This window comes from Octopus sinensis, linkage group LG15, assembly GCF_006345805.1.
Source record: "Octopus sinensis linkage group LG15, ASM634580v1, whole genome shotgun sequence".
In the NCBI taxonomy this organism is placed as follows: Eukaryota; Metazoa; Mollusca; class Cephalopoda; order Octopoda; family Octopodidae; genus Octopus; species Octopus sinensis.
Genome location: NC_043011.1, coordinates 45,931,193 through 45,949,777, shown reverse-complemented (window position 1 = coordinate 45,949,777; position 18,585 = coordinate 45,931,193). Strand labels below are relative to the sequence as shown.

Below are 18,585 nucleotides of genomic sequence, written 5' to 3'. Positions count from 1 at the left end.
CATGCTTTATTTTCATGAGCCTGTTTATTCTGTTCGCCAGTCTTTTAACCACTTTTATCAACCTCAGCTTTATTATCAAATCACTATCATCCTATATATTTAGTTCAATACATCTCTTTATCCATTTTTATTATTCAACTAAATCAGGTCAATGACCTCTCACATCAAATCTGATTTTGGTATATCAGTCTCTTTTATTTCTATCAATTTGTTATCTCCTATTTGGCATTAATATTGTTATAATAATCATATGATTTAAACATTAGTAATGAGAAAATCCTTAACTGGAGTTGTTATATTTTCAGTAAGGACTATATTTTTCTGTCATTTTCCCCTGTAACTACAAAGTATAGTTTCAAAGTAACTGATGATGTTGCAATTTCCTACAGCAATAATTTAACCAAATATTTTCGGGATTTAAACTGTTTAATACAAACTCATTTCTGACATTGAAAAGTGATTTTTCATTCACAGTAGGAGTAGAGGTAGGGAATAAGACAATAATATTTTGATAATAAAGTTTTATTTAAAGAGAGATAAAGAGAGTGTGTGTGTTTGTGCATGTGTGAGAGAAAGAATGTGTGTGTTTGTGTAAATGTGAGCTTCAGATCTTCAGTTCAAAAGCCCTTTATTAGAATTATTACAGTAGTAATTTTCAAAGTGTGATTTCACGAGTCCCTGTTTTCTCACCATTACATAATAAATATCCCTTATTGTTCTGCCTTAAAAATCACTGCTAACAAAAACTTAATCAACAAAATGCAGTATATTTTCTTTCCTCGCCTTTCTTTTTTTTATGCTGTTTTGCAATTGGATCTCTCTCTCTCTCTCTCTCTCATACTTACTTTTCTTCTCTTTCTCCACTTTTGCTCTAAATTCAATGAGTTAAAATTTTCTTTTAATGAAGTTCTTATCGTCCTCTAATTACAAGAAATTGAATTGTTACTGCAGTTGGTTAGAATTGTGGAGATTGGGGTTTCCTCCTTTTATTTCACTTGTGAGACACTTTCCTTCTCCATCTCCTATTTATTGTCACCACTGGCTGTAGTTATGGGTGGGGAATGGGTCACTCAGTATTAGACTAAACTCCTAGCACTGAGGACAAAATGATCCCCAACAATTCTGAATTCTCAACATCAGCTTTTAGGTCCTGCTGTTGTTGATGTTTTTAATCAAATCATCTTGCTGAAAGGCTCCACGTGGCTCTTACTGCCCCAGCTATAACCTCTAGGCTGTCTGCTTTGCACTTTAGTTTCTGCATCCATAACCAGTCATGGCTCAAGAATGGTATTGTGGTCTCAAGGGGTTATGAGAACTTGGAAGTTGGAAGTCTGTGCTGACCTCTTCCAACCATATATCAATTCTTATGACCTTTGAAATCTGGATTAGGATGATATACAGAGTCAGAACAAATAACATGAGGCATTTATGGTTTTGCCAATCAGCTACTAATTATAATAACGGTTTCAAATTCAGGCCCACAATTTTGAGGGCTGGTGGTGAGTTGATGCCATTAACCCTTTAGTATTCAGGTTACTCTGTCAAATGTAATATTTATTCAGATTGTTTTAAATTAGTCATGCATTATCTCATAGCTTTGGGATTTCGATAATGTTATTGTCTATTTTTAGAATGATATAGTAGGTTAGGTGCGAGAAGCTGGATCTGACCAGTTTGAAATTAAAAAGGGTAAAATATTAGGGGCCAGATATGGTTGGTTTAAATTCTAATGGGTTAACTCTAAAACTAGATTGGCACTTTATTTTATCAACCCCAGAGGGAAGAAAGACAAAGTCAACTGCAGTGAGATATGAACTTAGAATATAAAGAGCTAGAACAAACATCTCAGTCCTGTGCTTTAATGATTTCGATAATAACAGCAGCAACAACAACAACAACAACAACAACAACAATAAATCTAACATGCACAAAATTACACGTTTGTGCAGCTGATTAAATCACCTTTAGTTTATTATTGATACTTATTATTATACCGATCACAGATGCATGGAAGACATTTCAAGCTTGGAATAATAATAATGTATTTTATTAATACTATTAGATCTGTTGTTTCTTCATTTATCATGAACAGAAATATTAAGAATGCTGAGGGTAGGGGTGAAAAATACTCAATAATGAATGGTCGTTTTGGTCTTTATATACTGCTGTGGTTCGCTTTACCTTTCATCAATCTCTACAGTCAATAAAATAAGTTTATCAACTTCTTCCCTATAAATTTATGTCTTTCCATGAATATTAGAAATCAATATTACCCGCTCTTATAATAGTTATTTTTCTCTACTGCCTCTGTTGTGATAGATTCATAGAGCGTCCTTTGAGAGAATTTTAGCATTATTACTCCTTACATACATTTTCACGTAGGATTTAACATGAAACATTCCTTACTTTGAAGACAAATGAGATCTATAGATTTGGAGCATTAGAATACCAAATTTCAGAAAAAAAAAAAAAGCTTATAAAAATAATATTGATTGACCCTTTTGATATCAACCCACCTGAGACCATCCCTAGTTCTATTATTCAAATTCTCTATTTTAAAGTGATCTAAATATAAAAAAGCTACCATCAAAATTTCATGGTAATTTATGTTTCAAATACCAGTTTGAAAATGACAGAGGTGTTTTAATAAATTCTGCATTATCTTTAAAATTAAGTGAAACAAAGGCAATGCATTTCAACAGAAATACAGTAATGAAAAGGTTAAAGTAAAAACAAGCTTTCTTCAGAAATATATTTTGAATTTTTAAGTAAGGTGAAGGCATGGCTGTGTGGTGAGCTGGTGGGAGTGTTAGCACACCTGGCGAAATGCTTAGCGGTATTTTGTCTGCCGCTACATTTTGAGTTCAAATTCCGCTGAGGTCGACTTTGCCTTTCATCCAATTAAGTACCAGTTACGTACTGGGGTCGATATGATCAACTTAATCTCTTTGTTTCCTTGTTTGTCCCCTCTATGTTTAGCCCCTTGTGGGCAGTAAAGAAATATGAAGTTTGCTTTCCAACCATATGGTTCCAGGTTCAGTCCAACTGCGTGGCACCGTTGGCCAACCAAGGCTTTGTGAGTGGATTTAATAGATGGAAACTAAAAGAGATTCAATCTTATATTTACATGTGTGTCTGTGTACGTATATATATATCTATGTGTGTGTGTGTGTGTTTGTATCTGAGCTTGTCTCCCATCACTGCTTTACAACTGGTGTTGGAGTGTTTACATCCCCATAACTTAGCAGTACGGCAAAAGAGACCTATAGAATAAGTATTAGGTTTTAAAAAAAGTTCTGAGTATGATTTATTCAAATAAGACCCTTCAAGGCAGTGCACCAGCATGGCCGTAGTTAAATGACTGAAACAAGTAAAAGAATAAAAAAATAAAGAAACTGAATTTTTCAAAATCTTGTCAGACATGAACAAAGGTTGAAGAATTCATCAGTAATAGATTATATATAGTGAAGGTACATGGTTCAGTGGTTAGAATGTTGGGCTCACAATCATGAGATAATGAGTTCAATTCCTGGACTAGACTGTGTATTATGTTCTTGAGCAAAGCATTTTATTTCACATTGCTCTTATTAACTCTGCTGTAGAAATGAGTCGCGATGTCACTGGTGCCAAACTGTACTAACCTTTGCCTTTTCCTTGGATAACATCAGCAGTGTGGAGGGGAGAGGCTGGTATGCATGGGCGACTGCTGGTCTCCCGTAAATTGACCTTGCATGGATTTGTGCCTTGGAGGGGAACCTTCTAGGTGCAATCCCATGGTTCATGACCAAAGGGGGTCTTTACTCTTTTAGATTGTATACATATATATATATTTAATATCAGAGTATGTTGCTTTATCTGTCATCTAACCTATTTATTATTTTATCTTGCAGATCATGACATCGATGATCTGGAAATGCAAATGGTGCGGTACAAGCCTGAGGGGCTGGATGTACTGTGCCGAAACACAAAGTTTTCCAGGAAAGAACTACAGATAATGTACAGGGGATTCAAGCAGGTAATATCTCTTCTTCACCATCTGTCAATACATCCTGTATATGTTTGCCGGTATCATTGGTGGTCTAATACTGTTGAACACATTTTTCTTTCATCTTCATCATAAAATATGTATGCTTGTATATATACCTACTGGCATATTTACTCATAAATATTTATATATATAATAATGAGCTTATTGTATACAGTGGTCAGGTACAATACAAGTTTATATACACATATGTATACATATATATATATATGTATATACAGATATCTATATCTCTCTAAATATATATGAATATATATATATATATATTACAATGGAATAATTACTATTATATATAAACATATATATATAAGTTTAAAACTTTAAGAAAACTCTAAAAAATTACAAATGATACAAATTTCAAAACATAAAAAAAGTATTTTAAAGTTTTTCATTTTTTATTATATATACTTCTTGATTTAACCATGGAAATAAGTCAAAGCTGAATTGACTTTTAAAAAAAAATATTAACAAGGAAAAACAAAGAACGAGAATTGTAACATATTCTGACAGAAGGAAACTTGGTATTTTTATGACATAACTTTAAAGTTACAATAAACCCACAAGAAATATATCTTTTTGTTATTAATTGTATTACCTGAAAAGATTTATATTTTGGTAAAATTAAATTAGAGATGATATACATCATGTTGATTACTCAAATATCTCCATATTTTTATTTTGTTTGTGCTTTCTTTTTTTTTCTTTTTTCAAGTGTGACTATACTTTAAACAATAAGAGATAATAACATTGATTAAAATATATCTCTGGTGGAATGGAATATTTTACTCATTCAATAATGACTTATTATATTCCTTTGATGTAGTAACAGAGATTATTTAATCCACTAGGATCATTTAAACTATGTAACAAACCTTCTGATCTGTCTTTTTGATCCACTAATGAAGGAAGAACAAATTGAAAATTAGTTCATTATGTCTGAGAACAAAGAGAAAAAAATCCTCCAAACAAGTCTCTTGTTAACTGGTATTTAATAAGTACAATAACAGAACTAAACCACCACTGAGATGAATGTATAATCCAAATACATCTCCCAGTTCAAGCTGTATCATTTCACTTTACACAGGAAAAAGTTAGCGGAGGTTAAATTATTTCATCTACTTAGCACTCAGAATGTAAGGTCTTGTGCTTATAAATAGAATCTGCACTACATACAATAAAATACTGTGATAAGTGATTACTAATTAGAACATTAATGTTTTTGAAGCAATCTACTATTTCCTATGTGTATCAATATTACACAATATGAAGGCAATGAAAGACCGCAAGCTGGCAGAAACGTAAGCATGTTGGGCAATATGCCTACCAGTATTTCATGTCTTTTACATTCTGAGTTCAAATTCCACCGACATCAACTTTGCCTTTTATCTTTTCGGGGTCGATAAATTAAATACCAGTTGCATACTGGGGTCAATCTAGTCGACTGGCACCCCCTCCCCCAAAATTTCAGGCCTTGTGCCTAGAGTAGAAAAGAATATAAAGGCAATGAGCTGGTAGAGTCATTAGTAAGCTGGACAAAAGGCTTAGCAGAATTTCGTTCATCTCCCCATTCTGAGTTCAAATCTTGCTGAGGTCAACTTTGCCTTTCATCCTTTTGGGGATTGATAAATTATGTACTAGTTGAGCACTGGGATTAATGTAATCAACTTACCCACCCACTGAAATTGTTGACCTTGTGCCAAAATTTGAAACCAATATTACACTTACAATGTTTCTCACTTGTAGAATGTCAGAGTGTTGAAACATAATATTTCCAGTTTGTCACCACAAGTGGAACCAGTATCTATTTATACAATAACCTGTGAATATACCTGACAAATTTTCCAGTAGTTGTTACAATTTGGTGTTCTTCAATATTTTTAATTGTTGTAAAATAAGTGTCTGGGCGTGGCATTTATTTAAGAAGGCTTTTATAGTCTAAGTCTACTTTGTACTAAATTAACAAGTCATACATAAAATGAAATATATTAATAATTGAGATTTCAAATAATTCATTAATTTCAATTTTAGATCATATATGTTTTAATGACATACTTAATTTCTTTTTAATACGGAAGTAAGAAAGGTATTTATTAGAAAGAAAACTACTTTTTATCATCTTGCATGATGTTTTCACCATACACAATTAATTATGCAATTTTTCAAACTTTAGCAAATATATATTTTATAATTATGTGATTTACAATTAATTATATATTAGTATGTATATGGGAATGTGTGTGTATTATTACAATTGTTTGTTGGCTAAGAAGTTTTGTATGTGGCATTTAAGGGTTTTTAAATGCACACATACAGTATGAAAGTTAAAGTACAGATGAAGGCATACAATATCATTGACATATATACATATATGTACATACATGTGTATATATATATATTTACATACATATGCACACATATACATACACACATACATATATACATATATGGATAAATATTTATAAGTCTGTGTATGGTGTGGTGTGTGTGTGTGTGTGTGTTTGTGCTGAAATGTGCAGGCCCCTAGCAGGACTGAAAAACTACATTCATGCTGCTCATAGTTAAGAGAACAATCCAGTGATGGCACATCTTAAAACCAAGTTGCGGCCATCAGGTGTATGTGTGTGCATGTATGCATGTGTGTATATATATATATATATATATATATATATATATGTTTGTGAGTGTGTATGAGCTTGTATTGCACTTGATGGCAATGAAGACATATGGGCATATTAGACATGCTCCAATTTCAGCAGAACATTCTGAAGAAAGTGTTTTGAGTCTGTTAAAGCTTATGGGAAGTGCTACTTCACATATAGGAACTGGAGTGATTTTCTGGGGTTTTTTTAACCATTTCATTTACTTTCATCAAGAAAGCTGAGTGTAATGACCAGATGCATTCATAACATTAAGTAGCTGATAGATAGATCTTCCTCTAATGCTTACCTTTGTCATTTATATTGTTAAATTGTACACGGTAAATCTTACCCAAGTGCTTATCTTTGATACTTACAATGATAAGTAGATAACAGATTTTCCATCGAATAGGATCCTAATCTGTCATGTGTAATTTTTCAAAATAATCTGGTACATATTATTATTATTATTATTATTATTATTATTATTATTATTATTATATGTTTGACGTTTGTTTTACATTTGTACAAGTTGGCTCCAAGTCTCACCCAGAGACCTCAAGAGTCATCAAACTGGAAGTTCATGTTGGTATTATGTCTAGGATGCCATATATTTGGTTTTATACATTGTATTGTTCTAGAGAAACCATAAGAAAATTATGTGTTTGTTTTAAAACTTGAGATTACATAGAAAGTATTTTGCATAGGATATGGGCAGTTCCCATGAACACTATCTTTTGAATTTCTGCCATTTTGGGGCTTCCTGGTATCTGAGCTAGGTAGCAATCAGCCCCTTTTGCTATCATTCCCAAGGCACCTATGACAACAGGTATTGTTTTAGTTTATTATTTTTATTATTATTATCATTATTATTATTTTTATTATTGCTGAGTTCCAACCTGAGCCACAACAAAGCCTACTCACCACACTTCATGGTCCATCATCCCTGCTTCTTCTTACATCACCATGAAGTGGGTTCCACAAGACTAATTTGGATGTTTCCAGTTCAGGGTAGTGCATGCAGTGACCAGATAGTCACAGCAGTCTTTGCCTAATCTTCACTTTGAACTTTTAAACCAAAACCAAACGATAACAAAAGAGATCTACTGCAGGCATCTTGAGTGGTTTAAGTCAGCACTAGAAGAAAAATGACCATCTTTGGCTTCAAGACTAAAGGTGTTCTTCCATCAGGATAATACTCAGCCACATACAACAAGGATGACGTTCCAAAAGCTGGAGCAGTTTGAATGGGAAATGATATTCACTGGACATTTCCCCAGTATTAGAATGTATTTTGCAGTTTTCAAAATCATTTGGACGAAAAAAATATGAATTCTGTAGACAAGGTCAGAACAGTACTGCAGATGTCTTTTTTCGTTATGGATAAGTGAATTTTGGAAGAGGAGCCTTGCAAGTCTACCAGATAGATGGAAGAGCATTGCAGAAAACAAAGGAGAGTATATTTTAGATTTAAAAAAAACTTTGTTTATCTTAATTTTGAAAAATAAATGAAGTATAAAAAAACTGCATTATTTATGGGAAGACCCAATAATTATAACAGGAAAGATAACACCCAAGAATTTCTAACTTAGGAACAATATTACAAATTAAGTCTGTTCAGGTAACCTGGTTGATATTTGGTACTGAATTTAGTGAACTTCATATGATGAGAGGCAAAGTAAATCTTGGTGGGATTCGAACTGGCAATGTAAAGGTACATAACTGAATACTTCAGATAGTCCAACACTCTGCCAATTCTGTAATCCACCACTCTAACATCGACAACAACAGCAGCAGTAGCAGCAGCAGTAGTAGTAGTAGTAGTAGTAAACTAACTAAAATTAACCTAATTGAAATATCCTGTTTGAATATGCTGCCATTAATTACAAAAGGAGAAGGTGTTATACATCTCTAATTCTATCACAGCTTCCATTTAAAGTCAGACTCTATTTTGTGATGTCAATTAACAAAGTTTAAAGCCAGTCTCTGGACACCATTTCACTCGTAGTCAATTGTAAATAGGATATTCAAGAGATCAAAATGAGGAAATCACCTACAGATATTTACACTGAAGACAACATTAACTGAAAGCAGTATTTAAAGAGAAGTATTAAAGCATTCTTTATTGCAAAGTTATGTGTTTTCTGAAATATCCCCACCAGAATATTTATACAAAAGTGTTTCAAGATTTGTCTAGTAAATTCAATATTATCAATTAAATTATATTACAGAAGACATGTCAAATATCTATTCTGTTTCTGCCATGCAGCTCCATGCAGTGAACTGAGTTTAGGTCATTTAAGATATTTAATAGTATTGAAAATTAATGTCAGGTATCTACCACAAGTTTTACATAAAACTCAAGCAAAAGAAGAACAACAATTAAATTATTGTAATTTAATTATTCCCCCCAACTTTTTTTTTTTTATTAAATTTATTTATAGACAACTTCCCCTCCCTGCCAATTTTGACCCTTTTCTCATATATATTGACAGATTTCAAACTTGTAGTCAAATAATTTAGCATTCTAAAGGATCATGAAGTCTGCATGGTTTTAACATGGCATGAGGGATCATCCCATTGGATTAGTGATGTCAGTTTTTTGACTTTTGCTTTAATATCTCTAGAGAGAATGTTAATCTTAGTAACAAAGAAGGTCATAATTAATTTAACAGCACCTTTGTGTGTGTGTTTGTGTATGTAGGTGTGTGTGTGTGTGTGTGCGTGTGCTTAAATTTACAAACAAGAAGAAAAAGTGCTCAGTACCAAAGGAGAAGGTAATTATTTGTTATAGTGCTAACATTATTCGGTGTTACTATTCTGAGTCTTGTAATTACTCACTGACTATGCACCTAAAGTCTGCATTACAGGTCATCGTACATGCGATAAATATTATGGATATAGGTGTCACTTGTAACAGGGCAAAATGGACAGTCTCTGTGAAATCAGAATCATCATCATTTTACATCCAGTTTCTATGTTGGCATGGGTTGGATGTATTCTCAATTAAGTCAGTACTTAATTGGGAATACTGCTCACCTAAACAGGTCAGAACAGTGCTTCTCACTCACGCAGCTCATTGAACATACATACATACATACATACACACATAAATACATATGTACGTGTGTTTATAGTCAAATAATGCAATAAAATTTGATGTATATTTACTGAAAAATATTTACAGCTCAGCAAAAGACAGGTGCTGTTGCATGCTAGTAGAAGACACAAACTGAAAACTGCCAAATTGACAACTGATATCATCATTTTATTTACATATGTTTTTCTGTGTTTACCTGGGTTTTATATATACTATATATATATATATATATACATATATACACATATATAATATATACATATACACACATACATATATACACACACACACAAATATATATAAATACATACATGTGTGTATGTATATATAAATATATACATATATATATACATACATGTATATATATATATATACATACATGTATATATATATATATACATACATGTGTATAAATATATATATACATACATATATACATGTGTGTGTATATATATACATACATATATACATATACATACATATATACATACATATATATGTGTGTGTATATATATATATACATATGTATATATTCGTATATACCTATATATATGTGTGTGTATATATGTATACATATATATATAGATACACATACACTCATACAAACACACACACACATTTAAAATCATAAACTAATGTGTGTATATAAAAAAGTGGTACTATATCAAAATATATATTTCGGTTAAAGAGTTTTCTTGCACTACTAATAAATCTTGTGTTATCTTACAAAACAAAACCATCTGTTTTTTTCCTTTTCCTTTCGATAGAATATGACAAAGTTTAAATATAATTGTATAGGAAGAGGGCTAATAAGGAACTATATTACTGTCACTTCTTCTATAAAGGTGTCATTGTATAACAGTCTCTATATTGTGCTGTCTGTTGCCACTTCAGCAAAACACATCTCATTAAGATTACCATGTGAAAGGGCACAAGTACATAACAGGGTCTTTGTTGATGACTTATGCCTCACAATGAAGATGTATAGCTCAGTAGTTAGAACATTGGGCTCACAATCATGAGGTACTGAGTTCGATTCCCAGAACAGGCTATGCATTGTGTTCTTGAGCAAGACACTTTATTTTATGCTGCTCCAGCTCACTCAACTGTTGAAATGAGTTGCAATGTCGCTGGTGCCAAGTTTATCGACCTTTACCTTTACCTTGGATAACATTGGTGGCATGGAGAGAGAAGGCTGGATTAAATTACTACTCCTTTCAAAGCTTACATTGAAACTGTTCACATCTTTTGTAGTGAGGCATGGTCACATATAGAAACAACAGCAGAAATTACAGGACATTGTTTTCTTTTACAAATTCCCCTTAACCCCTTTTTTAACCATATTTCTTTTGAGATTCTCTGCGTTTCTTTTAATTAATTTTAAATATAACAAAGAATTTAGTAAAATAACTTAACTATCAATAAACTAGTGTTAGGATCATAAATTGTGACTAAGATTTGTCAGAAGATTTTAATTCAGAACTTTTGGAAACAAGACATTTGTACTACAAAGCCAGAAGCAGTTGGCAGTGAGCTGGCAGAAACGTTAGCACACTGGGCGAAATGCTTAATGGTATTTCTGAGTTCAAATTCCGTTGAGGTTGACTGCCTTTCATCCTTCCAGGGTCGATTAAATAAGTACCAGTTTCACACTGGGGTCGATATAATCGACTTAATCCATTTGTCTGACCTTGTTTGTCCTCTCTGTGTTTAGCCCCTTGTGGGTAGTAAAGAAATAGGTTTCAGCCGGATTGGTTTCAAAAGGGTTAAAGTTCATTTCCCACAAAGGAAGAATGAATTGTAAGAGTGAAGACTTCTTCAGCTAAAAGTATTTTACATGATTTAAGTTATAGAGCTTAAATCTAAATACCTCTACAATTAAACCATACCACAAACCTCATTAAACAAATCGACGGAGAAAGCATGCTGTAAGCTGTACCTCTACCTATGCCAGCAATATACCTTCATACTAAATACTCTGAATGTCCTATTTATACTATCCAAATTAAGTTTTTCATTCAATAAAACATCTAAACTAGATTATATCATTCAGCAACATATGTTTATTTTAATGAATTTCTTGACACTTTAACAGCCATTTCAGATATCCAGTTCTGTATTGTCAATTTAATCAGTTAAACAATGTTGTAATTTAATGAACAAATATTTCTTATAGGAGGTTCATTGATGGATAAATTATGTGTGTATGTATAAATACGTGGAGGCACGTGGCTTAGTGGTTAGGGTGTCAGCATCATGATCGTAAGATTGTGGTTTCGATCCCTGGACCAGGCAACGTGTTGTGTTCTTGAGCAAAACACTTCATTTCATGTTGCTCCAGTCCACTCAGCTGGCAAAAATGAGTAATGCTGCGATGGACTGGTGTCCCGTCCACCTGGGGAACACATATGCCTTTGAAACTGGGAAACTGGACCCATGAGCCTAGCTAGGCTTTAAAAGGGCGCATTTATTTTTTTATGTATACATACACATATCCATATCTATACACATGCACACACACACACACACACATAGGTATTTTATTTCGTATGATTATGTAAGAATATTTGTGGAGACTAATGATTCATTTCTTAAGGAAAGGAAATTGTATTATATATGTGCGTCTGCCTGATACATGCTTTTTGTGATGGGCAGCATTGGCATGTTTCAATGGGTAGTGGTGAAAGATAAAGCTTAGGAAATTCCTAATAGAACAGTGTAAGGAAGAGATTGGTGGTAAAGATGATGATGCTGATGAAAAGACTAAACTCAGAATTCAGCTGTAATCTGGAAACTACAAACTGTCCTAAATAATTATATACAAAAATAAATTACATTTCTCAGCTAATAAACGTTGCATCAAATGTTTAGAAACATCCAGGATTGCATTGTAATTTAAATGGAGTTTACCTTTAAAAAATAAGCTAAACAACCGATATATTTGAAATAAACTATTTTTCAATCTAGTCAAGAACTTGTATTTAATATTAGAGTTAATTATAGAATTCAGTTTTTCGGTCTCCTCTCACCTCCTTCTTTCCAATATCTTCTGAGAACCAGAATATTTATCTGACTACTGTAGTGTATGCTACCTTGAAAATAACATCATAGCAGCATGATCAATAACTCGTTAGAATAATTCAATCGCATTCTACCATGCTTGACATGTTATAGTAAGACAGAAGCGCTATTAGCCAAATTCTCTGCTTCCATTGGTGGCTCACACAGTTGCTACCATTCATCAACTTTTTTTTACCATTAATTTATGTTGACATAACTCATCAATTTTCAAGGGAGAATTTCCTTTCCCAGAACGAACTGCTGGTATTGATTTCTGATCTTATCTGCGATCATGAGTACTGACAGATGATACTCTCCACATACTGAGGATTTTTATCCTGTTTTATTGCAATGGGAATATCAGTTCATTTGTAAATATTTTACTGTTTGGCAAAACATTAAGGTCAATGATTTACTTTATTACATAAATTGGGCTTCGCTCTGTGGCAACAACAGCATGGCCAATGAGCTGTAACCGAAATATAGCTTTTGCTAGTTGAAAACTGTGTTAATGAATTGATTGAATGGATTTCATACTAACAGAATTTAGATCTATATATTGATAAATTACTTCAGGTGTCTGAATCTGTTTGCTTTCTGTAACAGAGAAGCATTGGTTGAGTTCTGTATAAAAACATGTGTGCTTACATGACATAATCATCACACACACACACACACACACACACACACACACATGCACACACACACACATGCATGCACACATACATATGATCATCATTTTACATCTGCTTTATATGATAGCATGGTTTGGGCAGGTCATCATAGTCCAAGTTCTTTCTTATCAGAAGTCACTGTTCTCACTGACTGGTGCTCATACAGGTCATTATTTTCTATTGCCAACCACTTTACAAACAGAACTGGTTTCATTTTTTTATAGCACCAGTACTAGAAAGGTTGATGAGACATTTTCAAGACAAGTAAAAGGACCTCACAACCTTACACGTCCTCCGCTCATTTGCAGTCCACTTTACAGAGAGTATTGGGTGTATTTTTCATGGCAGCAACAGTAGGGAGGTTGTTAAATCCTTTGATGAGACAGAACTGTTTTATATGTATAAATGTACCAATCACTTTTGAGGGTGTGCAAGAGAGCTTGGTCTGGACTTTCTAAAGAATACTCAGTAACATAAGACAGGTAATGTAATCAAAGAGAGAAAATGTCAGTTAAAGGACTAGGAGCAGGATGATAGCTACACAGTTTACAGAGAATAGACAGGAATGGAATGTTAGGCAAAAGCAAACATGGATATAATGATAGGAGGTGATAGTTGACAATAGATACAGGATGAAGTAGAGTCAGTTTAACATATTTATACTATAATAAAGAATGCTAGTTATTAAATAGTTTGGAGTATGTAACTTTTACTAACAGAAATAAAGAATTATCAAAGTCTACACTGTCTAGAAATTTCTAAAAAATTCTAATTTTAATAAATTTTTATCATATTGTAGTTATTTAAAATTATATGTATATATATATACACGAGGCAGAGTAAAAACTTATATACACTCTTGTTTTTTCATTGTATTTACACAAAAGCAATTTTTCTATATAGTCTCCATCTTTTTTGATGCACTTGATCCAGAAGTCCACAAGCTTGTGTATTCCCTCCAAGAAGAAGGTTTTTGTTTGGTCATACACGGCTTCCTTCACATTTTCCTCCATAGGAAATCGACAACCTTGTAAACCATCTTTGAGCTGTCCAAAGATATGATTATGAGAAGGGGCAAAATCTGAGCTGTAGGCAAGGTGTTCCAGCACCTCAAAATCCAGTTGGTTAATGGTTTCAATGGCCTGAGCAGCTGTGTGTATTGGCATGCAACAACAAAACTTTTCTCAACAACAGGCTTCAGCGTTTGATGTGACTTGCTGACTACAGTTTGTCACCCAACAAAACACTGTATCTTGCATTGTTAATCAACAACCCCTTTTCCAGTCTTCCAGTATAAGCCCTTTTGATTACCAAAAGAGGGTTAGCATCACCTTTCCCGTGGAAGGCTGAGTCTTGAATTTCTTTGTCACTGGAAAGCTAGGATGTTTCCTCTCCATCACTTCTACATGGTAGTAGTGCACTATCCCCATATTGTGCCAAAAGCCTCTGATGAATTTCAGCACCTGACACACCTTCCAACCAGAGAAATCAGATCACTGCTCTTTGTCCTTCTTTGGTGCACATTGCTAATCGAGTGGCCATGCTTACACTGGAAATCCAGAAAGAAAAAATGGCACAATCAGGTTCATACTTCAATCACATGATAACAAGAGTACCAACCAAAAGTGTGCATGTACAGAAGGCAGTGTGACAATAATGAAGATATGTTGGCGTTAGCTAGCATGGAAAACAGACGCTAAATGATGATGATGATGATGTTATGGCAAAAGTGCAGATAATTTTTCACTTTGCTTCATATATACATTATTTCAAGTGTAGTGTGAATGATGTGATTGAGGACTACCAAAAGTAGAAGTTCTGCAGTGCCAGACATGTTACAAGGTTCACAAGAAAGAACAAGAAGTATCTTGTGACTAATGGTGTATAACAACTTCCAGTAGTCTGGTTTATTCAGGTGATATCTGTGTGTATATATACATTTCTTTACTACCCACAAGGGGCTAAACACAGACGGGACAAATAAGGACAGACAAACGGATTAAGTCGATTACATCGACCCCAGTGAACTGGTACTTAATTTATCGACCCCGAAAGGATGAAAGGCAAAGTCGACCTCGGCGGAATTTGAACTCAGAACGTAGCGGCAGACAAAATACCGCTAAGCATTTCGCCCAGCATGCTAACGTTTCTGCCAGCTCACCGCTGTGTGTATATATACACACTCTGTGTGTATATACTCTGTGTGTGTATACACACACACACACACACACACCACACACACACACACATGTACATACTTATAAATTCTGATAAATTAATTAATTTTGAAATCATTTATGGTTTCAAAAATACTGTATGTTCAGTATTGCTTTTTAACCCCTGTATGTATAATTATGTGTATCTACCGTTAATTAGTTCTTCTATGATTACAAATTAAGAAAAACATATTATTTTTTTCTATGACCTACTTATGTTCCAGCTGGTGCAATTCAATGCCTCAATTCTTCACCAAACACTCAGTCTATTAGAATTAAAGGAAAATTCATGCATTTCGCCTTCTCAAATATTGCAATATTTTCATAGATATTTTACACACAAATACACAGACAGATAGATATACATGTGTGTGTATATATATATATACTCATGGCCCAGTGGTTAGGGCAGTGGACTCGTGGTCGTAGGATCATGGTTTCGATTCCCAGACAGGGCATTGTGTTTATTGTGTTTATTTATTGCGCCAAAACACCTAAAAGCTCCTCAAGGCTCCAGCAGGGGGTGGTAGCGATCTCTGCTGTACTCTTTTTCCACAATTTTCTCTCACTCTTTCTTCTCTTGGCCTGCTTGCTTAGCCAGTGGGGTGGCGTCATTTGAAGGCTAAAACAATGTGAAGCGCATTGTGACCAGCGATGTGTAGCAACATCAGACAGCCCGGTCGGTCACATGATCATGTGATATATATATATATGCCAGCGTCGCCTTGTCTGGCCTCCATGCTGGTGGCACGTAAAAAGCACCAATCGATCGTGTGGCTGCTGCCAGCCTCCCCTGGCACCTGTGCCAGTGACACGTAAAAAGCACCCACTACACTCACAGAGTGGTTGGTGTTAGGAAGCGCATCCAGCTGTAGAAACACTACCAGATCAGACTGGAGCCTGGTGCAGCCTTTTGGCTTCCCAGGCCCCGGACGAACCGTCCAACCCATGCTAGCATGGAAAACGGACATTAAACGATGATGATGATGATCACACACACACACACACACACACATCTATATGCACATACATTTATATATATGCATATTTTTGCATATGATGGGCTCTCCTGTCAAAGACGATGTATGGGTGCTTAGCTGTTGCCAAACAACCGGCACAAATGTGTTTGTGGTAACCAAATGTTTGTGCCACCTTTTAGCTCACTCCCTTCACTCAATTGACATTGACTGAACAGGTGCATGGTGCACCACATGTCAGGTGTCAAAGTGATTACAGAACAACATGAGAGATGAAATGTTTTGCTCAAGAACACAACACACCACCCGATCTGGGGATTGAAACTATGATCTCACCACCATCATAGTGCAACACCCTAACCACTAAGTCATGCATCCTCTCCCAAGTCTCTTTCTTTTCAGAATCATTAAAAGCAAGTGCACCATCATCCCTGCAGACACATTCTCCCCTGTGACATCACAATTTTCTTTCGCACACTGTCTTGCAATCTGAAATACTTTAGTTCATTGGTTCTCACATCGCTGAACATTGGCAAACTTCCTCTTTTCTGCTTCTTCCTTGAACCAAACCTTGTGTCTTCGCCATCATGAATAAAGACCCAGTACTGTAACAACATGGGTTTAAAGAATTTACATATATATCCCTCTATACACGATCATACAAACCCTTTTTATATATATATATATATATATATATATATATAACGGGAAGCTTTATGAAAATAAACAAAAGACGAAGGCAGGTGGAATACAAACAAACAATTGTATTAGTATGGCGCTCAGGAATATAAATAAAACAAGTCTTTTACGTTTCGAGCCTACGCTCTTCAACAGAAAGATACACGGAAAAGAAACACGGAGAGAAACAAGGAGAGAAAAAAATGCGTGCAGAAGCTAGCAAATCAACATGGCAATATATATATACACATGCTAATACAAGACCCACATTAAACTCCTCACTCATATCACTATCGAACCAAGAGTTTAACTACTATGGCCTGTCCATGGCACTTAATTAGCGTTACCTGTCACTCTTTGGATCTGCTAAATACCTGTACCTTTTATATATCATTGATTAACAGAAATATTGTACCGAAGTAGTAGGCTAAACAAATAGCATACAGTTTGCTTTTAGTTCTCACAGCTCTAATAGCAGGTGAAAAAAGTGATCTATGATTGAATTGTGTCAGCTGGAACATTATCTAGGTCAAAGAACACATAAAACGTTGGTAATTAGTTGCCATAGAAGAATTAATTTGCAACAAATAAAATAGATACACAAACAGGAAAAAAAAAACTTAATGAACATTCATTACATATATGCTGATATCAAAAATATAAATAAATATAGGAAGTTGGAGATGGTCATCTTTTGCTAATTAATCATACGTACTATATATTTGATATTCACTTTATTATTGTTGTTGTTATTATTTAAGATGTCACACAGTACCCAATATCACAATGTTGTTGATTAAAGATATTGTGTCTACTGGGGGTTTATACTGTTTGTTAAGTCACAACAAGGACTTCAGATAGGCAGTACTTTACACAATATGTGTGCAGTTCGAAGTAGTGTGTACTTTTACAATACACCTAGATTCTAAGGTATTTCTGAAGTTTCCAGATTTGTTTTTCAGACTGAGTGGCATTGAACACAATGCTCCAATGACAATAGGAACAACCTTTATGTTTGACTCTCATAGCTGCCACATGTTAGTTATCTCAATTCTCAGGTCTCCATATTTAGCAATATTTTCTCTTTCTTTCATGATAATATGTTGATCTCCTGGCACTGCCACATCGATTATTAGGCACTCTTGTTTGTCCATCCTAAAGGTTACTATATTTCCAGCCTTCAGTCCCTAACACCTTGT

General features: G+C 34.2%; 1 protein-coding gene across 8 annotated transcripts in view; it reads left to right on the top strand.

Annotated features, from left to right (window-relative positions):
* Positions 1-18,585, top strand: part of LOC115219879 (Kv channel-interacting protein 4) — a 448,057-nt gene that overhangs the window by 368,703 nt on the left and 60,769 nt on the right. For all 8 annotated transcript variants that reach the window (XM_036509691.1, XM_036509693.1, XM_036509689.1 and 5 more), the window contains exon 2: positions 3,891-4,015. In XM_036509691.1, the coding sequence (XP_036365584.1) occupies positions 3,891-4,015 (125 nt within the window). The remainder of the gene's footprint in view (positions 1-3,890; positions 4,016-18,585) is intronic.